Genomic DNA, 18,835 nt, shown 5'->3' with positions numbered 1-18,835 from the left:
TAACTATTCCAAACAATTATCTAATCCGTCTTTTTTCCTTTAAAACCATATGCCTACCGGGCGCCGTGGCTCACGCCTGTAATCCCAACACTTTGGGAGGCCAAGGCGGGTGGAACACCTGAAGTCAGGAGTTCGAGACCAGCCTGGATAACATGATGAAACCCCGTCTCTACTAAAAATACAAAAATTAGCCAGGTATGGCCGGGCGTGGTGGCTCACGCTTGTAATCCCGGCACTTTGAGAGGCCGAGGCGGGTGGATCACGAGGTCAGGAGATTGAGACCACAGTGAAACCCCGTCTCTACTAAAAATACAAAAAATGCCGGGCGCGGTGGCTCACGCCTGTAATCCCAGCACTTTGGGAGGCCGAGGCGGGCGGATCACGAGGTCAGGAGATCGAGACCATCCTGGCTAACAGGTGAAACCGCGTCTCTACTAAAAATACAGAAAAATTAGCCGGGCGTAGTGGCGGGCGCCTGTAGTCCCAGCTACTTGGGAGGCTGAGGCAGGAGAATGGCGTGAACCTGGGAGGCGGAGCTTGCAGTGAGCCGAGATGGCGCCACTGCACTCCAGCCTGGGCGACAGAGCGAGACTCCGTCTCAAAAAAAAAAAAAAAAAAAAAAAAAAAAAAATTAAGCATGATTACTGGTGCCTGTAATCTCAGCTACTCGGGAGGCTGAGGTGGGAAAATCGCTTGAACCCGGGAGGCGGAGGTTGCAATAAGCAGAGATCATGCCACAGGACTCCAGCCTGGGCGACAGAGCAAGACTCCATCTCAAAAAAAAAAAAAAAAAAATCTTTGACATCAGAGATTCATACACAAAGATATTTATAACATCATCAAGTTAAAAATAACCATTAATCTGTGAATGATTAATAGATAACAGCAAATAAATGCGCAAAGGTGGCTGGGCGCGGTGGCTCACGCCTGTAATCCCAGCACTTTAGGAAGCCGAGGCGGGTGGATCACCTGAGGTCAGAAGTTCGATACCAGCCTGGCCAACATGGCGAAACCCGTCTCTACTAAAATTACAAAAATTAGCCGGGCGTGGTGGCGGGCGCCTGTAATCCCAGCTACTGAGTAGGCTGAGGCATGAGAATTGCTTGAACCCGGGAGGCAGAGGTTGCAGTGAGCCGAGATCACGCCACTGCACTCCAGCCTGAGCGACAGAGCGCAATTCTCGTTTCTAAAAAAAAAAAAAAAAAAAAAAGCACAAAGGCCTTGAATGACACCAGACAATGCCTGGGGAGATAGGACAGTGGGATGGGGGCAGCGGGAGCCTTGGTAGCGGAGTCCAGGGTGGGATTCAGAGACCTGCAGAGCCAGGGCCGGGAGGGGCAGGGCAGAGGAAGGGCGTGCAGCGACGCTGGCACTCGGACGTGAGAAGGCGGAAGGTGCGGGAGGCCCCAGAGGACCTCGACCTGGACCCTGGAGCCCTTGGGCGGTGGCACATTCAGCGGACGCTTTAGAGCGAGGGGGGCGGGGCGCGGAGCCAGGCTTGGGGGGACCACGGTGGCGGGCGGAGTGGGGGCGACCCCGCGGGGCTGGGAGAGCCGCGGTGAGCCTAGGGGGTGTGCCGGGGCCGCTCTGGACGCTGCAGCCAAGTGTCCCAGGAAAGCAGCGCCCAGGGCCCCGCAGCTCCCTGTGCCCGGAGCCAGCCTAGTCCCATTGCAGTGGGTGGCTGGAGGATGACGAGTGTCCCGGGCACCCCTTGGGCTGGGTGAACGTGGTTGGGCACGGAGAGGGCGGGGCCCGTGGGCACGGGTGGGCCCAATGGGCCAGAGCTGGACCAATAACGAGAAAGCATGAATGCACAGGGGCTGAACTACAGCGCGAGGGCGGGACTAATGGGCGAGGGCTGGACCAATGGGCAGGGGCTAAACTAATAGACGAGGACTGGACCAATGGCGCGGATGAGGCTGCTGCGTCGTGAAGGATGCAGAGCTGAAAGCAAGGCAGTGGCTTCCATGAGCCTAAATACCTTCCCTCCGCACGCTCGGTATCGCGACGGCGGAGAGCAGAACCATTAAACAAATGCTCCAGTTTTCCCCGCAGAGAGCCGGAGTCAAATCCGTGAGGAAGCCCGGGGATCGCAGTAAAGCCCAACCCACTGGTGCTAGGAGAACCTCGCCGGGGACCCGGATCCAGGCCGCAGGTTCCCCGAGGCTCCGCTCCTGACGGCGACACCCAATCTCGGGTGTCCCCGCCCCCTTCCTGAATTTTGGCCCCGCCTCCGCCCTCCGATTGGCCGAACGCCAGCTCTACGCCGCACGGGCAAGACGAGGAGGAGCGGCCCCCGCCAGAAGACAGAGCACCCGCGGCCTTGCTGCGCATGCTCGCGCTGTGACCCCGGCTTGAGGTAACGGCGCGAGCTGAGGCGGGGGCCCTTGGCGCGGAGGCTGAGGGACCCGCCGCGGCGCTGTCGCCGGAGAGGGAGGGCACCGCTGCCATCGGTGAGGACGGGCCCCAGCGGGCGGGGAGGGTCCTGCGTCCTCGGCATGGACGCGTCCCCGGCCCGGCTCTCCCGGGGGTCCCGAGGGCTGTGGGTGCTGAGGAGGGGTCCGCGTCCCGGCGCTCAGGCCGCTTCCTGTGGGGTCTCCTGCGATTCCCTCCTTGCCTCTCGCCCCTCCTTCCCCACCCCCTCCAGTCCCCTGTCCAAAGCTTCAACACCCCCACACGAAGGAGCTCCGCACTTGCCCGCCGGCCCCTGGCGGTGTCCGCGGCGCGCAGCGCTGCCTTCCCGGCACCCCTCAACCCCCGCCGGCACCGTCCCACGGTTGCAGCTCGGGAAGTCCCTGCAGGGACAGCAGCGAGTTGGAGGCGTGAGATACTCGGGCGGGGGAGACACTCGGGGCCTCAGGGTGTGGGTATTCTTGGGAGAGGAGAGAGCCGGGGAGCTGGGACCATTTGGGCGCAGCCCAGCCCAGCCCACGTTTGATGCCAATTGCATTGGGTAAAGGAGCGAAATAAAGATTCTGAGCCCTGGTGATTAGGGGAAGGAGCTGCCATGACTGAAATTCCCATCGTGGGGAAGCTCCGCGCTGCACACCTTAGAGTAGCAGTTCTTGGCCTCCTTAGGGCGGGGGTCTCTGCGGGTCTTTTAAATCTCCACGTCAGGAGGTGTACTGCACACCTTAGTGTCCCGTCATCCTGTCGGGGTCAATGACAGCCCCGCTGTGGACTGCGTGGAGCAGTAATCACTGGGGAGCAGCTGTCCGTATCGCTTGGGAACTTTTGCAGTGACTTCACCCTTGCCTATCAGCTATTCACATCCCCTGATAAATTCACCACTGTTTGCGTTACGCGGATGAAACCTGCCGGGAGGGTAAGGGGTTTCTCCTCGCAGCTGAGGATGCCGGTGCTGGTGGACATTAATGATGTTTCTCCCCCGTGCGTGTGAAGATGATTCTGTGGGTCCACCATGAGGCACCAGGCAGGGGTCCTGTCTTCCAGAACCTCGTCAGTAAGGGATTGAACCTTGTATTAGTTTCCTGTTGCTGTCCTAACAAATAAGGTGGCTTAAAGCAACACAGGGCGGGCGCGGTGGCTCACGCCTGTAATCCTAGCACTTTGGGAGGCCGAGGCGGGCAGATCACAAGGTCAGGAGATAGAGACCATTCTGACTAACACGGTGAAACCCCGTCTCTACTAAAAAAAAAATAGAAAAAATTAGCCAGGGCCGGGCGCGGTGGCTCATGCCTGTAATCCCAGCACTTTGGGAGGCCAAGGAGGGTGGATCACTTGAGGTCGGGAGTTCGAGACCAGTCTGACCAACATGGAGAAACCCCATCTCTACTAAAAATACAAAATTAGCCGGGTGTGGTGGCGTATGCTTGTAATCCCAGCTGCTTAGGCTGAGACAGGAGCATGGCTTGAACCCAGAAGGCAGAGTTTGCAGTGACCCAAGGTCGCACCATTGCTCTCCAGCCTGGGCGACAAGAGCAAAACTACGTCTAAAAAAAAAAAAAAAAGAACTCCGGGTGATTCTTAGGGATAGTGACGTTGGGGGACTGCTGTTCATATGTTCATAGACTCAATTTACCTTTTTCTGAATATTTAACAACTTCATTGAGATAATTCACATACCGTGCAATTTACCCCTTTAAAGTGTACAGTTCGGCAGGGCGCTATGGCTCAGGCCTGTTATCCCAGTACTTTGGGAGGCCAAGGCGGGCGGATCACGAGGTTAGGAGATCGAGACCATCCTGGCTAACACGGTGAAACTCCGTCTCTACTAAAAATACAAAAAATTAGCCAGGCGTGGTGGCGGGCACCTGTAGTCCCAGCTACTCGGAGAGGCTGAGGCAGGAGAATGGTGTGAACCCGGGAGGCGGAGCTTGCAGTGAGCTGAGATTGCGCCACTGCACTCCAGCCTGGGCGACACAGCGAGATTCCATCTCAAAAATAAAAAAGTATACAGTTCAGTGGCTTTAGTGTGATCACAAAGTTGTGCAGCCCACATGAAAATTCCTTTTAGGACATTTTCATCACCCCAGAAAGCACATACCCACTAGTAGTCACTCCTCATTCTCCCCTTCCCCACCCCAACCCCGAGATAACCACAAATCTACGTTCTGTCTCCATAGATTTTCCTACTCTGTAGATTCTCTAGACTCTTAGTAATTTCATGTAAATGGAATCATATAATACGTGGTCTTTTGGGTCTGGCTTCTTTTACCGAGCATAATTTCTTCAAGGTTCATTCATGTAGCGTCGTTTTTTTTACTGCCAAATAATATTCCATTTTATACATGCACCACATTGGACTTATTCATTCATCCTTTGATGGATATTTGGGCTGTTTCCACGTTTTGGCTTTCATGAACAGTGCACCCTCAGCAGTGTATGAGGGTTCCAGTTTCTCCTCATCCTCACCAACACTTGCTATTGTGTGTTTTCTTGTTTGTTTTATTATGTCCATCCTAGTGGTGTGAAGTGGTATCTTATTGTCATTTTGATTTGCATTTCCCTGGTGACTAATGATGTTCAACATCTTCTCATATGTTAGCCATTTGTGTATCTTTACATATATAAATATACAATACAATAGATATACAAATTTATCAGGGGATGTTAATAGGCTTTAGAGAAAAGCCTATTTGGAGCCTTTGCCCATTATTATGATTATTATTATTTGAGACGGAGTATCACTTTGTTGCCCAGGCTGCAGTGCAGTGCAGTGGCGCCATCTCAGCTCACTGAAACCCCCACCTCCCAGGTTCAAGCAATTCTCATGCCGTGCAGCCTCCTGAGTAGCTGGGATTACAGGCATGTGCCACCATGCCCAGCTAATTTTTGTATTTTTAGTAGAGACAGGATTTCACTATGTTGTCTAGGCTGATCTCAAACTCCTGACCTCAGGTGATCCTCCTGCCTCAGACTCCCTATGTGCTGGGATTACAGGCATGAGCCACCACGCCCTGCCCCTTTGCCCTTTTGTTTTTTTTGAGGTGGATTTTGCTCTTGTTGTCCAGGCTGGAGTGCAATGGCTCAATCTCAGCTTACTGCAACCTCTGCCTCCTGGGTTCAAGCAATTCTCCTGTCTCAGCCTCCTGAGTAGCTGGGATTACAGGCATGTGCCACCATGCCCGGCTAATTTTGTATTTTTAGTAGACAGGGTTTCGCCATGTTGGTCAGGCTGGTCTCAAACTCCCGACCTCGGGTGATCCACCTGCCTCAGCCTCCCAAAGTGCTGGGATTACAGGTGTGAACCACCATGCCCGGCTACCCATTTTTAAAGTGTTTGTTTGTTTGCTTGTTTATTACTGAGTTGTAAGAGTTCTTCATAAATTCCAGATACAAGTCCCTTATCAGATATATGATTTGCAAACATTTTTTCCCATTCTATGGGTTATCTCTTAACTTCAAAAGTTTTATGGCTAAGACACAAAACTCTTAAACTTTGTTGAAGTCCAGTTTATTTCTTCATTGGTTGTTTGTGCCTTTCATTATACTGAAGAAAGTTTTGCCTAATCTAAGGTTATGAGAATTTAGTTTTTCTTTTCAAAAAAGTTTTATTACTGTAGCTCATATAATAAACTGTAATTTTTTGTTTTTTCGTTGTTGTTTTGAGACAGGATCTCACTCTGTCACCCAAGCTGGAGTGCAGTGGTGCAGTCTCGGCTCACTGCAACCTCTGCCCCACTGGCTTAAGCAACCCTTCCACTTCAGTTTCCCAAGTAGCTGGGACCACAGGTGCACACCACCATGCCCAGATTTTTTGGTTTGTTTGTTTTTTGTATTTTTAGTAGAGATGAGATCTCGCCATGTTGCCCAGGCTAGACTTGAACTTCTGAGCTGAAGAGATCTGTCCACCTCAGCCTCCCAAAGTGCTAGGATTATAGGCATGAGCCAACATACCTAGCCATATAATTTATTTAGAGTTAATTTTTGTATATACTATGAAGAAAGCGTACAACTTCATTCTTTTGTTTTGGATATTCAGTGGTCCTAGCATTTAATGTTTGTTTTTATTATTATTATTTTGTTTGTTTGTTTTTTTGAGACAGAGTCTTGCTCTGTCACCCGGGCTGGAGTACAGCAGCACAGTCACAGCTTACTGCAGCCTTGACCTCCCAGGCTCAAGCAGCCCTCCCACCTCAGCCTCCCAAGTTGCTGGAACTACATATGTGCCCCACCACCCTGGCTAATATTATTTTTTGTAGAGACGGGATCTCGCTATGTTGCCTAGGCTGGTCTGGAACTCCTGGGCTCAGGCGATCCTCCTACATCACCCTCCCAAAGTACTGGAATTACAAGCATGAGCCACCACGCCTGGCCCAACATTTGTTGTTAAGACTATTTTCCCTCCACAGAACTGTCTTGTCACCTTTGCTGAAAATCAGTTCACCGTATATGTAAGAGTGTATTTCTGGACTCTCAGTTCTATTCTGTTGGTCTCTGTGTCTGTGTTTTTTGTTTTTTTTTTTAAGAGGTGGAGTCTTGCTCTGTTGCCCAGGGTGGAGTGTAGTGGCGTGATCTCAGCTCACCGCAACCTCTGCCTCCTGGGTTCTAGCAATTCTCCTGCCTCAGCCTCCCGAGTAGCTGGGACTATAGTTGCATGCTGCCACACTTGGCTAATTTTTTGTATTTTTATTAGAGACGGGGTTTCACCGTGTTGCCCAGGCTGGTCTCGAACTCCCTGAGTTCAGTCAATCCACCCACCTTGGCCTCCCAAAGTGCTGGGATTACAGGCATGAGCCACTGCGCCCAGCCTGTGTCGGTCTTTATGCCAGTACCACATTGTATTGATTACTGTAGCTTTGTGATAATATATTTTGAAATAGAGATGTGTCAGTCCTGCAAGTTTTGTTTTGTTTTGTTTTGTTTTTTTTGAGATTGTTTTTGCTATTCTGGGTTCCCTGAATTTTCGTATGAATTTTAGGACCAGCTTGTCAGTTTCTCCAAAAAAAAAAAAAAGCCAGCTGGAATTAAGAATCTATAGATCAATGTCAGAAGTATTGTCATCTTAACAATATCAATCTTCCAATCCATGAACATGGGATGTCTTTCGATTTGTTTAGGGCTTCTTTAATTTCTTACAACAATGTCATGATCTTCTTGGGGAACCTGAAGCCCAGTAGGTGCTCCAGTCTTGTGGGCTGACCAGCTTGACCAGCTAAGCCTCTTATCCTGGAGGAAGTCCCAGGACTAGCTTCTTCTTGGCTACCTTGTCCTCCAAATGGAGAGTACGAGGAGATCTTCATAACCTTCACTTCTCTGAGATTCTGTGGAACTAATTCTCTGCTGCTTCATGAGCTAGAGCAAATATGGTTTTTAAGAGCAGCAGTAACTTTTTAAGTTAAAAAGTCATTGAAGCAAATTTACTATTGCACTACTTAGGAGGTATGCATGGGACTAATTGTAGAAAAGAAATATTTGTCATTTTTGAAAATGAGGTATTAAACACTATGATTAACTGAAATTTGATATTCAGAAGAGTATCACTTGTGTTTTTCCAGAACACATGAAAATGATTCATAAAACACAGTTCCTACCAGGCAACCTTTGTCAAGGCCATTTTGCTCAAACTTTGGTGTTTGTTGTTGTTGTTGTTTGTGTGTGTGTATGTATACACGTGTGTACAGTCATTTTTCAATCTGTCCTAACCTTTACTTTTTTTTTTTTTTTGAGACGGAGTCTCACTCTGTCACACAGCTTGGAATGCAGTGGCCCGATCTCAGCTCACTGCAAGCTCCCCGTCCGGGGTTCACGCCATTCTCCTGCCTCAGCCTCCCGAGTAGCTGGGACTACAGGCGCCTGCCACCACGCCCAGCTAATTTTTTGTATTTTTAGTAAAGACGGAGTTTCACCATGTTAGCCAGGATGGTCTCCATCTCCTGACCCTGTGATCTGCCCGCCTCAGCCTCCCAAAGTGCTGGGATTACAGGCGTGAGCCACTGTGCCCAGCCAACCTTTACTTTTAAAGAGAAAGCACTAGAAAAGACTATGTTAAAAAAAAAACAAAAACCTGAAAAAGAGCAAAGGTGCTTACGCTGGGTTTTCTGTGATAAAGTAGTTAATGTTTCGGGTCATATTAATGCAGCTAGCTACTTACCTTAAAAAAAGAACTTTTTATTTTGGAATTATTTTAGCTTTATAGAAAAGTCCCAGAGGCAGTACAGAGTCCCCATAGATCCTCCCCACCCCCAGCTTCCCCTCATGTTAACATCTCATATAATAAATTATTGTTGGTACAAACTACAGAACTAGGCACAGTGGCCCACACCTGTAATCCAGAACTTTGGGAGGCCAAGGCAAGCAAATCACTTGAGGTCAGGAGTTCGAGACCAGTCTGGGCAACCTGGTGAAACCCTGTCTCTATTAAAAATAACGATAATTAGCCAGGAGTGGTGGTGCATGCCTGTAGTCCCAGCTACTTGGGAAGCTGAGGTGGGAGGATCACTTTGAGCCCATGAGTGTGAGGTTACAGTGAGCCATGGTTGTATCACTGCACTCCAAGCAATATACCAAGACCCTGTCTCTCAAAAAAAGAAAAAAGAAAACTAACCTATAGACTTTATTTGGATTTCATCAGTGTTTTCACTAATGCCTTTTTGTGTTCGGGGGTGTAATCTAGGATCTGATCCCACATTCATTTTTGTGTGCGTGTGTGTGTGTGTGTGTGTGTGTTTTGTTTGTTTTGTTGTTGTTGTTTTTTGTTTTTTTTTGAGTTGGAGTCTTGCTCTGTTGCCCAGGCTGGAGTGCAGTGGTGAGATCTTGGCTCACTGCAACCTCTGCCTCCCAGGTTAAAGCAGTTCTTCTGTATCTGCCTCCTGAGTAGCTCGGATTACTAGGTGTGCAGCACCATGCCTGACTAATTTTTTTTTTTTTTTTTTTTTTGAGACAGTGTTTTGCTCTTGTTGCCCAGGCTGCAGTGCACTGGCATGATCTCGGCTCACTGCAACCTCCACCTTCTGATTTCAAGCGATTCTCCTGCCTCAGCCTCCCGAGTAGCTGGGATTACAGGCACCTGCCACCATGCCTGGCTAATTTTTTTTTGTATTTTTAGTAGAGACGAGGTTTCACCATGTTGGCCAGGTTGTCTCGAACTCCTGACCTTGTGATCCACCCACCTCGGCCTCCCAAAGCGCTGGGATTACAGGCATGAGCCACCGTTCCCAGCCATGCCTGACTAATTTTTATGTTTTTACTGGAGACGGAGTTTTGCCATGTTAGCCAGGCTGATCTTGAACTCTTGACCTCAAGTAATCCACCCATCTCAACCCCCCAGAGTTCTGGAATTACAAACGTGAGCCACCTGGCCCAGCCCAGATTGTCATGTTTGGAAATGAGGCACTAAGCCCAGCCAACAATCAAGGGAGGGGACTTAAGCTCCACTAACTGGAGGGGGAAAGTGTCTGCACATACCGTTTAGAATTCCTCTTAAGGAAGATTTGTCCCTTCTCCAACATTTATTTGTTCAGTTATTTATGTCAGCTTGGACTCATGGATATTTATTTTATTATCAGGGTTATAATTCCGACCACTGGCTTCCAAGGCAGGACCTCAGCTCTGAGGATCAGTTTTCTTGGTAACTGGCATTTCTGACTTTAAGCATCTGCTGTCCAAGGTCATTGGCTCTGGACCAGGCCTCCATCTCTCCAGGGACAGAGTGGAGTGATGGGGACACTGGGAAGGGAGGTTGTTGGGTGGCAGTAATAGAGGTCAGGGTTGACATAATAGGACTTTTTTCCTGACTCAGGTCCCAGGTCAAGGACCAAGTACGTGGCTCTGGGCAGGTCACTTCTGTGCCAGGTGCAAGCAGGAGGACCAGAGTGGCAGGGTTCTCTCTTTCTCTTTTTTATTTTATTTAATTAATTTATTTATTTTTTACAGTGATGAGGTCTCACTATGTTGCACAGGCTGGTGTCGAACTCCTGGGCTTAAGTGATCCTCCCGCCTTGCTGATGCTTCTGACCAGCCAGCTGCAACCTCAGGTTGCTATGACCCCTTCCTTGGGTTAAATCATTTGCTAGAGCAGCCCAAAGAACTCAAGGAAACAATGCCAGGCACGGTGGCTCATGCCTGTAATCCCAGCACTTTGGGAGGCTGAGGCGGGTGGATCACTTGAGGTTGGGAGTTCGAGACCAGCCTGGCCAACATGGTGAAACCCCGTCTCAACTGAAAATACAAAGATTAGCTGAGCATAGTGGCCGGCACTTGTAATCCCAGCTCCTCGGGAGGCTGAGGCAGGAGAATTGCTTGAATCTGGGAGGTGGAGGTTGCAGTGAGCTGAGATTGTGACATTGCACTCCAGCCTGGGTGACAAGAGTGAGACTCCGTCTCAAAAAAAACAAACTATTTACAGGCCAGGTGTGGTAGCTCATGCCTGTAATCCCAGCACTTTGGGAGGCTGAGGCGGGTGGATCACCTGAGGTCAGGAGTTCGAGACCAGCTTGGCCAACATGGTGAAACCCCATCTCTACTAAAAATACAAAAAATTAGCCGGGCATGGTGGTGCGCACCAGTAATCCCAGCTACTTGTGAGGCTGAGACAGGAGAATATCTTGAACCCAGGAGGCAGAAGTTGCAGTGAGCCAAGATCACACCACTGCACTCCAGCCTGGGAGACAGAGCGAGATTCCATCTCAAAAAAAAAAAAAAGGCCGGGCGCGGTGGCTCACGCTTGTAATCCCAGCAATTTGGGAGGCCGAGGCGGGCGGATCACGAGGTCAGGAGATCGAGACCACGGTGAAACCCCGTCTCTACTAAAAAATACAAAAAATTAGCCAGGCGTGGTGGCGGGTGCCTGTAGTCCCAGCTACTCGGAGAGGCTGAGGCAGGAGAATGGTGTGAACCCGGGAGGCGGAGCTTGCAGTGAGCTGAGATTGTGCCACTGCACTCCAGCCTGGGCGACAGAACGAGACTCCGTCTCAAAAAAAAAAAAAAAAAAAAAAAAAAACAACTTATTTACATTTACCATTTTATTATAAAGGACACAGATGAAAATATAAATGCAGCCAGGCATAGTGGCTCATGCCTGTAATCCCAGCACTTTGGGAGGCTGAGGAGGGTGGATTATGAGGTCAACAGATTGAGACCATCCTGGCCAACGTGGTGAAACCCCGTCTCTACTAAAAATATAAAAATAAGGCGGGCGTGGTGGCACATGCCTGTAGTCCCAGCTATGTGGGAGGCTGAGGCAGGAGGATCACTTGAACCCAGGAGGTGGAGGTTGCAGTGATCTGAGATTGTGTCACTGCACTCCAGCCTGGCGACAGAGCGAGATTCTGTCTCAAAAAAATAACTAGGCCGGGCGCGGTGGCTCACGCTTGTAATCCCAGCACTTTGGGAGGCCGAGGCGGGCGGATCACGAGGTCAGAAGATCGAGACCATGGTGAAACCCCGTCTCTACTAAAAATACAAAAAATTAGCTGGGCGTGGTGGCGGGCGCCTGTAGTCCCAGCTACTCGGAGAGGCTGAGGCAGGAGAATGGCGTGAACCCAGGAGGCGGAGCTTGCAGTGAGCCGAGATCACGCCATTGCACTCCAGTCTGGGCGACAGAGCAAGACTTCGTCTCAAATAAAATAAAATAAAATAACTAAAAAATATATATATTAACATATATAATATATAATGTATATATTATATATGTCATATATACATATATTATATAATGTATATATTATATATGTCATATATACATGTATTATATAATGTATATATTATATATGTATATATATTATATAATGTATATATTATATATGTATATATATTATATAATGTATATATTATATATGTGTATATAATATATAATGTATATATTATATATGTGTATATAATATATAATGTATATATTATATGTCATATATACATATAATATATAATGTATATATTATATATGTCATATATGACATAATATATGTATATATACCATATATTATATATTATGTCACATATATACATATATTTTATTTATATATACACATATTTTATTTATATATATATATATACACACACACACACACACACATACATATATAAATGCAGCAGCACGTGTGGGAGGGGCTCAGTTTCCATTCCCACCCCACTCCTAACTCCCACACACCCCCCCAAGGACTCCATGTATTCCTGGAAGCTCTCAGAACCCTCTGCTTTTGGGTTTTTATGGAGGCTTCATTACATAGGCATGACTGATTGAACCATAGGCCACTGGTAATCAACATAACCTTCAGGCCCTCTCCCCTTCCTGGAGTTTGGAGGTGGGGCTGAAAGTCCCAACTGTCTAACCCTGCCTTGGTCTTTCTGGTGACCAGCCCCACTGAAGCAGCCCTGCCAGCCATCAGTCATTCAGTGCCTAAGCATACAAAAAGACATCATTTTGGAGGCCGGGCGCGGTGGCTCACGCCTGTAATCCCAGCACTTTGGGAGGCCGAGGCGGGCGGATCACGAGGTCAGGAGATCGAGACCATCCTGGCTAACAAGGTGAAACCCCATCTCTACTAAAAATACAAAAATTAGCCGGGCGAGGTGGCAGGCGCCTGTAGTCCCAGCTACGCGGGAGGTTGAGGCAGGAGAATGGCGTGAACCCCGGGGGGCGGAGCCTGCAGTGAGCCGAGATCGCGCCACTGCACTCCAGCCTGGGTGAAAGAGCGAGACTCCATCTAAAAAAAAAAAAAAAAAAAAAAAAAAAAAAAAAAAAAAAAAAAAAAAAAAAAAAAACAAGACATCATTTTGGAGATTCCAGGAATTTTAGGAATTATATACTGGGAGAGAGGGTCAAAGACCAAATATATATTTCACAATATGAAAGAGCCCAATTTACGTATTTCAGGATTCCCTTCTTGTTACAGCTTAACGAGATTTTTTTTATTTTCCTGACTTTTCGCGTTGGAGAATTAGTCAATAGTTTAGGTCTGTCTTGTTCCTTTACTATGGGGTTTGAATTTGAGATGTGGCTAACGTCACTTTGGGGCCCTTTTCTTTTCTTTTCTTCTTTTTTTTTTTTTTGAGACGGAGTCTCGCTCTGTCGCCCAGGCTGGAATGCAGTGGCGCGATCTCAGCTCACTGCAAGCTCCGCCTCCCGGGTTCATGCCATTCTCCTGCCTCAGCCTCCCGAGTAGCTGGGATTACAGGTGCCCACCACCACGCTGGGCTAATTTTTTGCATTTTTAGTAGAGATGGGGTTTCATCATGTTAGCCAGGATGGTCTCGATCTCCTGACCTTGTGATCCGCCCGTCTCGGCCTCCCAAAGTGCTGAGATTACAGGCGTCAGCCACCACACCCGGCCCCTTTGGGGCCCTTTTCTACAGCTCAGAGTTGGCCTGGCTGCAGGGCTGGGACTATGGAATGGCAAGGAGGTGCCTCAGGTGCCAAATATTAGGTTGGTGAAAATTATTGCGGTTTTGTCATTGAAAGCAATGGCAGTCTGGGGGTCAGAGTCACTGTGGAGGTCTCGGGGAATGGCCGCCGGCCTGGAGGAGGCTGCTAGGTCTGGGTCCCTGCCAGCCTTGTGGGGACCAACTGCTGTATCTTGCATGAATTTGCACGCTGGGTATGCAAGAGGCTGCATCTTTTTTGGAGTCTGGGAGCGCTGCGGTGGCAGAACCGACACGGCGGGAGGCGCTAGAGGACCCGGGGTGGACTGGGACGTGGGTCCAGGGAACCTGGCATTTATTCCTGTCCGGACCGCCCATTCATACTGTGGAGTGTGGTAGGTGTGGGGAGATCGGCCGCCAGAGGGACGTGCGCCGGAGCCAATCAGCGTGTGAAGTAGGGCGCTATGTGGTTGGGCCTCCCGTAACCCTTTTCCACCCCAGAGTGGCCGGCGGGGTCTTCGCCACCGCAAGTTCCCAGGGCTTCCCGGGTCCCCGGCATCCCCACATCGCCCTGTGAGGCAGATGAGCAGAGCCGGAAGGGCCGCACGGGAGGAACAGGGGTTGGCTTGTCCGGAGGCGGAAGGATAACGCGACCCCGCTCCCTGCGGTACTCTGCAGTCATGTGACTCGCCGCCTGGCGCATTTCTTCGAGTGCCCACCCCCTCGAGAAGGTGCCCGTGGGGTGAGGGCTTCAAATCTGCGTTTGTTTAGTGGTCAGAGGACTACAGAGGGGAGCTCTCAGGACAAGGCCCCCAACCGCCTACTCCAGCCCTGCATCCTTGGGCCCCTCTCATGGACAACAGGGTCTTAGAAAAAACGCCAGAGTGCGGGGCATGGACCCCTCAGGCCAGACGCATTGGAAGGGGGTCCAAGGAAACCATGAGAACCTCAAGCCCAGGTTAGGGGATCGGCCCCGAGGGAAAAGTGGGCATCTCTGGGCCTTGTCCTGCCTGGGTCCTGGCCAGGGGCTAGGTGGCTGCCCAGGCTGCAGTCTTGTGTCTAGGCTAAAACTGTAAGCTGGGAAAGACCCCATCGTCTGCCCACCACCCAGTCGCCCCCCACAAAAGACAGAAAGGGCACTCCACATCGGTGCTGCAGCACCTCAGGACCGGGTCTCCAGGCCAGCCAGAGCCCGGCACTTGCCCCTACAGGGTTATAACCCATCCTTTCTGCTTCTCCAGGCCAGAAGCCGAGGAGCCCTCAGTGACCGTGGGATCCACGACATCTCCACATCGCTGTCCCCACCCAGCCAGGGCAGCGCCAGCACCAGCTCAGACGCAAGGTTGGTGTGAGAACCAGCGGGCGGAGGAGCCTGCGGGCCTCCAGACAGGGATGCGGCTGGATCTGGTTGTCCCACCTGCCAGGGCCAGCTGCAGTGCTGTGGTCTGCAAAGTGCTGGCAAGTGCCTGGCCCATGCTCCCTGTGACCACACAAACTGAGCTAATGTCCCCAAAGTGTTTAGCTCTGATGCTTGGTGCCCAGGGACACTGATATCTGTTAACATGGACAAAGTACACCAGATGCTGTGTGGTCATGGGCTCTGTGTCCACTCCAGCTCTGCCACTCCGTGGCTGTGTGGATCACGCTGGCATGTCTCAGTGTCCTCAACTGTGACTGGGTCCATAAGAACAGCCTGCTGTCATAACAGGGGTGGGAGGGGGGACTGGAAACAGTCCACAGGGTGGAAACCTTCGTCCGTGCTCAGCACGTGAGAGGCCCATTGGTAGTGGCTGAGCTCTTAGTCCATTAGTCACTCTGATGGCCCCTTGTGGAGGGTGTTTATTGTGCACATTTTCCTGATGGGGAAAGTGGGGTTGGATGGGGGTGATGTACCCAAGGCTGCCAGGAGAGGAACTGGCGGAGCAGAAGCCTAGTTCCATCAGGCCCCCCGCCAGCCTTGGCCCCAGTGAGCAGTGAGGCAGCCCCATCTGCCCCACCTCCCTCCCAGATCCACGTCTAGAGTCCCCCAAGGGCTTCCTCCACTGATGGGATTTTGCTTCCTTCCTTAGGACGGAACCACTGGACTCCACGTTCCTTGCCTGGGAGTAGGAGAAATCCACCTGCTGGGGGCTGAGTGTGGCCTGAGGGACAGGCCCTGGGTCCCGGGATGCCCCTGCCCGAGCCCAGCGAGCAGGAGGGTGAGAGTGTGAAGGCCGGCCAGGAGCCATCCCCCAAGCCAGGCACAGAAGTTGTCCCAGCAGTCCCCAGGAAGCCCAGAAAGTTCTCCAAACTGGTCCTGCTCACAGCCTCCAAAGACAGCACCAAGGTGGCGGGGGCCAAGCGCAAGGGCGTGCACTGTGTCATGTCCCTGGGGGTGCCCGGCCCTGCCACCCTTGCCAAGGCCCTCCTCCAGACCCACCCCGAGGCCCAGCGGGCCATTGAGGCAGCCCCTCAGGAGCCTGAGCAGAAACGGAGCAGGCAGGACCCAGGTGAGGCTCCACAGCGGCCCCCCAGGACAGCTCGGCACCTCCCAGGGTGGCCCCACAGCCGCGCTGGCTCCATCAGGCCCTTCTCCCTGTCGTGCGGGTCCTCGTTCCCTGACTTTGACCACGTGTGGAGAGCAGTGGCGCAGGGGTTAGGGCATAGGCCTGGGCATCCCCTGACCTCCAACCTTGCCTCTGAGCAGCCTTGCCTCTCTGCGTCTGTTCCCCACTCTGGAATGCGCTGCCCACTGGCTCCTTCACAAGGGAGCCTCTGAGAGTTCGGTGGGGCCCACAGGCAGCTGCCGTCAGCTTCAAGGTCTTGGCTCACAGCTGCTCGATGAGGGTCTCTAAGGCCAGGGGCTTGATGGGTCACCTTTCCATATGTTCTAGAAAGCTCCTTTTGTCTCGCTCACCGTTCAGTCACTTAGTAACATCCACTGAACAGCAGCTGTGTGCAGGCTGGGCTCTGGAGACTTGAGGCACGCAGGATGAGACCCCCAGCAGACCAAGGCAGTGACCTCAGCCTGGCTCTCCAGGACTGCCGGTGTCCTCCCTACCTCTGCGCAAGCAATCACCCCCCCACCAAACCTCCAGGGAGATACAGCTCGGGGCTCACAGGTCCCATGGGGGAGTGGGGCTGGGGGTGTGGCCCTACCTGCTGTGGGCTGGCTGGAGGTGATGGGGCAGGTTCATTCCCTGTGCTTTACTGTGGGAGTGATGGGATGGATGGAGGCACTGAGCGTCTTCAGCCCCCGCTCCCACTCCCCAGGGCCCTTGGCTCTGCCCCTGCTGTGTACTAGACCTTTCAGCTAGATGTGGGGGACATAGCCAGGTGGGGCATGGTAGCAGAGATGGGATGAGAGCAGGGCTGCCCCTTTCCCTGCACCCAGCTCTCTCTGAGGTGGCCCAGGCCCTGCCCTGCTGTCCCCTGCAGGAGGACAGGTCCCCTCCTGGCCCCACAGCAGGTCCTCAGGACCACAGGTCCTGCCTCTGGGCTCTACCAGGGCAGGCAGCGGTGGGGGCAGGGCCCTAGGCAGCAGAGGAAATGGGCTGGGTACACCTTTTGAATTGGAAGTTCTGGAGAGATGGGGCAGGGGGCTGCCCAGTGGGTGGGAAGAAGATGAGTTAGGGTTTCTTCCCGACTGGGAGTGGGCTCTGCCATGCCCTAAGAAGAAGAAAAGTCGTAGCAGGTGGCCTTGGCTTGTGACCTCTGAACAGGTGGTCCCTGGGGTCAGCCAGGGTACTCAGCCTGGCAGCCCATTGTAAGAAAAGGGGGTGCTCTTAGGGTTCCTTCAGTTTGCTGGCAGTGCAGGGACCCTGCCTCACTGATGGAAATTGAGGGTGAGTGGCCTGAGGTCACAGAGGGTCACAGCCCCACAGCCTCTCTAGGGCTGAGACCCAAGAATGCTTGAGATGGTGGTTTCTGCAGCCACAGGCTTGGAGCTTTCAAGGAACCTAATGGACCCCTCGACTTCCATTCCTCTGCTGGAGTCTCAGGCCTGGTGCGAGCAGTGCTCCGGGACTCAGAGGGACCCCGTCCTCCCAGAGCCGGCGGGAATGCCTGGCTCTCACTGCGAAGCCCCCACCATCCAGTCCTGCTCTGAGAGCCTCCGCGTGTCCCCCTGGCTTCTCCTGCCAGCCTTGGGCAGAGGGTGCAGTCCCCATGGCCTGTGGGAGGCAGGGCTCAGAGGAGTGAAGTCACCACCCTGACGCCACCAGGAGGTCCCTGCAGAGGGGGTTGGAGTCTGGCTCAGGGTCTGTTACACCTGAGCTCTGTGGAATGAGACCATCTCAAGGTCCTCCCAGCCCCTTTGAGACTCCTGCTCACTGCTGGGATCCATCTAGGCCTGGGGCCATGGTGCCTTTGTGAGAATTGGAGGGCAGCCATCTTCACCAGGTGAAAGGCAGAGCAGGGCTCCATCAGGCGCCAGGGGTCCCGCAGGCAGTCACCCTCAGGCATCGACCACCCCCACCTGCCAAGTCCTCCGTCCTTCCATCCCCACCCCAGGTCCAGCAGAGGTGATGGCTGCGCTTCCCAGTGCTCCACACAAACTTGGCCTCAAGTTTCCTGGAAATGACTTTAGCAGCTTTTGTGGCCCTGGGCTGGTGGCCTTGGGAGCAGCGTCCATGAGTGGCAGTCACTTCTCAGTCAGGCAAAGGCTTCTGGCCCTGGAACATTGGCTGGTTGGGGTGAGAGTGAGGCCTAGTAGACCCCCAACAGCCAAGCTGAGCCCTCCCTTCTCCACTGACACCAGCCTGATCCACCCTCTTCTCTTGCAGGTGCAGACAGAACAGAAGACAGTGGATTAGCAGCGGGGCCTCCTGAGCCTGCCGGGGAGAACTCTGCCCCCTGCTCTGTGGCGCCCCGCAAGTCCCTGTAACCTTGACAACAGGCGCATCCTCCCAGGCCACCAACCCAGCTATAGGCTCTTCTCTGTCCGCAGGGCTTCTGGGGCCCAATCGGTGAATCTTTGCTTTCAGCATTGTATAATTTCTTTCTTTCTTTTTTTGTTTTTTTTAGATCAAGTGTAAGTTACTTTTGTAAGCAGAAAAATACTTTCAAACAAGAATAAAAGAAGCTGTTCGCTAGA

The 18,835-nt window shown here is 51.9% G+C and overlaps 1 protein-coding gene across 7 annotated transcripts; it reads left to right on the top strand.

The window, feature by feature from the left end:
- Positions 1-1,884: 1,884 nt before the first annotated feature.
- On the top strand, positions 1,885-18,835 carry FLYWCH2 (FLYWCH family member 2). 7 transcript variants are annotated; one of them, XM_055241027.2, is made up of 4 exons: positions 1,885-2,453; positions 15,003-15,103; positions 15,831-16,250; positions 18,525-18,835. In XM_055241027.2, exons 3-4 carry the CDS (start codon positions 15,929-15,931, stop codon positions 18,623-18,625), a joined length of 423 nt encoding a protein of 140 aa, XP_055097002.1. In that variant the 5' UTR covers positions 1,885-2,453; positions 15,003-15,103; positions 15,831-15,928; the 3' UTR covers positions 18,626-18,835. The 7 variants fall into 7 exon arrangements, with proteins under 7 accessions (XP_055097002.1, XP_063474449.1, XP_055097003.1 ...); XM_055241028.2 differs by having other exon boundaries at positions 1,899-2,359; XM_055241029.2 differs by lacking the exon at positions 1,885-2,453 and adding an exon at positions 14,258-14,503.

The sequence above is a fragment of the Symphalangus syndactylus genome, chromosome 14, assembly GCF_028878055.3.
Source record: "Symphalangus syndactylus isolate Jambi chromosome 14, NHGRI_mSymSyn1-v2.1_pri, whole genome shotgun sequence".
Lineage (NCBI taxonomy): Eukaryota > Metazoa > Chordata > Mammalia > Primates > Hylobatidae > Symphalangus > Symphalangus syndactylus.
This window is presented reverse-complemented; position numbering and strand designations above follow the sequence as displayed.